The following is a 5,780-nucleotide window of genomic DNA, read 5'->3' on the forward strand; positions in this document are numbered from 1 at the left end:
GTATTTAGAAGACGTGTAGATGAGGCGCTTAGGGACATGGTTTAGTGGGCATGGTGGTGTTGGGTTGAACGGTTGGACCGATGATCTTAGAGGTCTTTTCCAACCTTAATGATTCTATGATTCTATGCTTGATAGTAAACAGTAAATATTAAGGCACTGAAGTCGGATAACAAATTATCATAGTAATCATATCATTAATGCATCCATGTTGCCTTAAGGTACTTGTACGTACGTTTAGAAAGAAGCTGATTTCAGTGAAGGTAAGGAACTGTCATATCTGTTCAAAAGCTTCCTGTGTCTTCTGGAAATAATTCTTTCTGCCTTTATTGCCAGTCACTGTGACACCGTGTCCCTTACCTTCCTCTGAAGGTATGCTTTTGGTAGTGAGCGCTCCAGCAGAGCACTTCAAGTCCTTTTGAAGGGTTTGCTGCGTGTGTGTGTCTCCGGCACTGATCTGTTCCAGGAAAAGAGTTTCTCCTCCTGGCTCGAGGAATAGTCACAGCTGCCTGTCATAAATACAGAGATTTATACAGCAGAAAGTGAGGCCAAATGGAGTGTAAAAGGATTGTAGCAGAGAGATGGAAAGCTGAGCTCAAATTGAGAGTGGTGTAAGGGAAGCATCCAAGAAACCAGCTGAATTAGAGGAGGACTGCTCTGCTGTTTTTCTGCTTGGGACGAAGTGAGCCTCACGTCAGGTATTTCCTCTGTGTACAACAGCCAAGGGAGATCTTTATTCACCTTTTACAGAAGGGGAATCTCTCTGTGCTTTCTGTGTGTGTCAATGTAGCTACTCTCTGGATGCGTGTCTGGATATCTAGACTTTCATAGCACAGTTACCTTCATGGAGATTATGGTCAAGAATATGGTACATTTAATTATCAAAGAAACTCTTATTTTATGGCCTGTTACCCACTCCAATTTTATGCTTGCTTCACTGTGCCTAGTGCCTGGGGCACATTCAGTGATGTTCTCAGTAGAGCTTTTTCCTATAGATGTTACTGATGCCTGTGCTGTTGGTAGCAGGTTTTGGAAATTGCTTCCTACCTCCATTATTTTTTTCTCTCTGTTCCCCTTTTCTCTATGTCAGAGTGGGATGATCTCTCAGTAAAGTTAATTCAGGCCCTTGAATTATGTCAGGCTGTGGGAAAGCATGCACTATGATCTATAAGGGTAACAAAAATTAGATGCAGATATAGTTCTGCATATCTAATAGTAAGAAATGACTGATTTAGTGATAATCTTGCCCATAATCATCATACAGTTACCACTTGCTGGCCATTCAGTCCAGTAATTAAAATGAACTGGCATTCCCCTTGCAGACTGGCCACACTGGTGCTGGTATCAGCATGGTGAGCAGGGCAGAGCATGACCATCAGACCCGTGGTGCTAGGTTGCTCGCCACAGTTGTTGCTGCCCCTCAGATGGAGGTCAGTGGTGGGGCAGATGCTGTCTGCGCCCTGCAGTGGCTCAGTTTCAAGGACTACCAAACCAGCTCATACTTTCGGTGTGCTGTGAACTGCACTTTTTTTGCACCGTGCACTGTATTCTGTTCAAATTCACAACAAGTCCTTAGAAGGGCCAACACCTAAGTGCAACAAACTCAAACTGGAGAGTCCACTGCAGATGATGCTGCAATGCTGCTGTCTTCACCCTGACTAGAAGTCCTCTGGTTTCCAATGTTAGAAGCAAGGTTAGAACTTAGAGTCACAGTTCATTTGAGTGAGTGGATAGTTGCTGTATAAAAATTGGACCTTATTTAATGATAAGTACATCGTAAATCACTTGGCAATTGGTATATCTTTGAGTAACTGTTTAAAGCAAAATTGCATGAAATTTGTAAATTCACATTACTTCTGGTTAGAGTTTGGCAAACACTGCCCTTATTCCACCTATATTTTTATTAATACTTAGTAAAGAAGCATGTTGATGAAAATGTTAAATCCCTGTTGTAAACATTTAGGTCCTTTCTGATAATTAATACCATCTGCATTTGGGAGGTAGGAGGTTTGCATGTGTGTTTCCAGGAAGGTGGGAGTCATTTGCAGGAGTGGAGAAGCATGATGTACGCTCACAGAGTTACATGTGTCCATATTGCAGTGTGGGTTGGCTAAGCACTTAATTAGAAAAACAAATAAAGCATGTCAAGGGGTATTTTGTATGGAATTACATCAGAGCATTAGCATCTCTTGCTTGCTTGCAAAGCTGTGAAACATTGGCTACATGAAGTGAGAGCGAGCAATATGGCAGGGCAGCATGAAAATTTGGGTTGAGTTGTAATTAGAAGTAATCAAGGGCTATTGCATCGATGTTTTGTATTTTATATGTTTTGATTTTATGATAATATTTGGGATGACTTTTTCAGTCATTCTAAATTGGAATTAGGAACGTGTAGATATATGTACATTTATAAAACATATATAAACAAATATACAGATATCACACATATATATATATGTATCATTTTGCAATGGGTGATTTTGGAAATAAGTTTAAATTTAAACTCCTTTAAGTAGGTTAAGATATTCGAGTTATCTGATCAGTGGAATACAGTCACTGACCTACATTTGTGATGAAATAATTTTTCTGAAAATGCTGTTGTAACTTTAAAAGGATCATTAATGGAACATATTTGGCAGCCTAATTTGCATTTTAGATAACTCAGAATTATTAATTATCATGTTATACCCAGGCAAACTTCTAATTTCTGCAGAGAAGTATCTAGGCCTTTACAGCTTGAAAGGAGAGAGCCAAAAACAACTATGTAGCAAGGGATAACTGTACAGGATGAAAGGGATTTGCTCTCCTATGGATTTCCTACTGTGCTATTTTGAATCTCTTGACAGGGTTACAGGGCTAGCCTCATTTCTTTCTCCCTGATCTATTTTTGGTTTTGGTCTTGGTCCTTTGCCATGTAGTGTCTCACAGTGGAATTTCAGGATTCTTTCATATATTTGTATATATACATAAAATATCTCCACAGTGAAAACATCAGGTTGGCTACGCAAAACACTGTGAAACCAAACCTGTTTTTTTCAGCGCTTTGTGCAGTGACACACAGGCAGGGATGTGCGTAGCTGCCTGGTGTGCATCAGCCGCTTTTCTCACCAGCAGATTAGCCAAGGTCCCTTTCCCATATCCTGTTGCTCTGTGAATGGCTTCTCTTCTAGGTGATGAGAACAGAAGAGGCCTTGTATTTTTCCACAGATTATTCTTCCAACTTAATTATTGTGCAGAGCATGGCATGCTGCTATTCCCAGAGATTGCTTGTGAGAGCCTGGAGAGTGCTCTGCCTGGCTCTGTTTGGTTCAGTCTGTCACACTGGTGGTTTGGTTCGGTTCTTTTTTTCTCACTCAGCAGAACTGTTGAGCAGGGGCTGCGCAACAGAGAAAACGAAACGGGACGACCTATCACTTGAGCTGCTAGATCCATTCAGTCAGTTTTGTCATCAGTGCTGTGATGCCTGCGTCCCTCTTGGAGGCCAGGGTGCAGAAACTGTCTCATCCCATCTCAGGAGTCAAATGCATAATCATGTTTTGGATAAAGGCAAAAATACAAAGCTCTTGCATGTATTCCTGGTCATATTTCATAATAGGCCCCATCAACTACTTTTAACTGCACATGACAAAATAATAGCTTGTGCAGTAGTTTTAATGCCACAGTTGGTGGGCTTGACATGAGCTTTCTTTAATGGTTCCAAGCCAGGCTCTGTCTCACAGCACATCTGAATTCCTCACCAGGCTTGCCAGAGTGCCATTGCGGGGTAAAAATTTCCAATGCAACCTGCTGTTTGACAAAGAAAGCCAGAGGTGTGGAAAAAGGTGGTGTTTTTTGGTTTTTTTTTTTAATAAAAGCAGTTGTGCAGCAGTTGAATTAAATATTGCTGAATTGGAACTGTATGACATATCTTTGCAAGAGACATTTGATATTTGTACTCATCTCCTGTGGTGCTTATTTAAATAAAAAAATGTTATCAAAATACTGCATGATACTCATAACCTTCAGCAACTGCTGAAAACATTGATTTTGAGCTTTGATCTTTCGTGAAGAATTATTCTGTCTGGGAATTGTGGGTTTGGCTGTTTCACTTTTTAACTCTTCATGTGATCTCTGTGGTGGGTGGGCATCTGTTCACTAGGTACTGCAGTTAGCCGGTTCCTCCCTTAGTCTTCTGTTCAGTTCTGTTAGTCCTAGAAAGTGATGGCTGACTTGCCTTGTTTCCTAGCTGGCTGCTACCAATACCATTTCCATCATCTGTATTGGATGGTTGGTTTGTGGTTCTTGGATTTTGGTTACCTGATCGGGTTTTTCAAATGAACACCAGCTAACTGGCAGTATTGCTCTGTTCCATCTGTCTTTAGGCCTTAAAAGTAGGCAGGCTGTCTACTGCTTGTCTGCCTATCTATGCTTAGAGCATGGACACGAACATTTCTTTGTTTGCAACTGTCTGTTTTACTTCTTTACTTGTGGCTTCATGACTGCAGACTTGATGGTAGTCTTTGTAGCTTTCAAATACTTGTGTCTGTAATTTGTGCACCTTTAATACTTTTTCACTGAACCTGTAAACTTCATCATGAATATTATAGTATGGCCCACCTTTATTAGAATGGCATTTCATGTGTATATACTTTACAATAATGGTATGAAATATTTAGAGTCTTTATGAAAAAATAAAATATTACCTGATAGCTTTATTTCTACTTTGGGCCCAACCATATTCTCTCTTGTAATCCAGTAATGAAATTTCCTCTGCTTTCAGCTGGGAATAAAAAAACACAAAACAAACAAAAAACCCCCAACAGATTGAAAACCTAACATCTTTTCGCTGAGCTTTCTTCCCTGAAGCATCTACGTTTTTTTAAGGAAATACTATTCAGTTTTTCTCCCTTGTACTCTAATTCTGTGCAATTTCTCAAAGCTTTCTGCTGTAGCCCCTGGCACCTTCACACTGCACCTCTGATACAAACTGTTCTTTCTCCTTGTCAAGAACTATATTGCTGCATATTTAGGACCTTTGAGGAGAGCCTTTAGCACCTTTCAGAGCATAGTTCCAGTGCAGTGGATCCCAAACTTTCCTAGTCCATAGACAACATAGTGGCAGTAGGCAGTTGCTGTACTTAGTCCATAGTTGGTCTCCGTTTGGAAGCTGGAGGTATTTACCCACCATACCTCTTTCTACATGGGCAGCATGGATGAGAGCTGTGTGGTCAGAGGACCAGATCGCTAAGAAATCACTGTCAGGTTCAGAATGTAGGTTTATTATTGATCCAAGACAGCCTGGACTATTCTCCTGAAGTGGATGTTCTTGAAAGAGCTGAGGCTTAGCAAAGAATATTGGTTCCATCTTACTGTTTTGTACCTCTACTGTTAAATCACCTTGATGTTTGAAGTCCTTTTCTAGGTTCTTTTGCCACTGTAACTAACTAAAATGCACTATGCATCTTCAAAGTCAGCACCTTCATAATTGTCACCAGCCTCCCTGTGGAAATAACCAGGGCCAACATTTTATGACTTAATACAAATATCTGTGGCATCTTGCTTTATTAATTTTGTTTAGCTGGAACAAGTTTCCATGCAGTGGTGCATCTCATGTTGCTTACTGTTGAAAAAATTGTGATCTCTTAAGGGGCACAATTTTGAAAAATAAGATTATTTGTAAAGAGTGGGTTATTTTTGGCCAGGTGAGTTCCCAGAGCCAGTTAAACATGTGACTGCTGGCACAGAATCATAGAATCATAGAATCATTGAGGTTGGAAAAGACCTCTAAGATCATCGAGTCCAAC

At 40.3% G+C, this 5,780-nt stretch overlaps 1 protein-coding gene across 1 annotated transcript in view; it reads left to right on the forward strand.

Moving 5' to 3' along the window:
* ADCY1 (adenylate cyclase 1) overlaps window positions 1-5,780 on the forward strand; it is a 171,902-nt gene that overhangs the window by 34,866 nt on the left and 131,256 nt on the right. The window contains exon 4 of the mRNA XM_009285327.2: window positions 1,422-1,431. Coding sequence (XP_009283602.1) covers window positions 1,422-1,431 — 10 coding nt within the window. The remainder of the gene's footprint in view (window positions 1-1,421; window positions 1,432-5,780) is intronic.

This window comes from Aptenodytes forsteri, unplaced genomic scaffold, assembly GCF_000699145.1.
Source record: "Aptenodytes forsteri isolate BGI_AS27 unplaced genomic scaffold, ASM69914v1 Scaffold44, whole genome shotgun sequence".
In the NCBI taxonomy this organism is placed as follows: Eukaryota; Metazoa; Chordata; class Aves; order Sphenisciformes; family Spheniscidae; genus Aptenodytes; species Aptenodytes forsteri.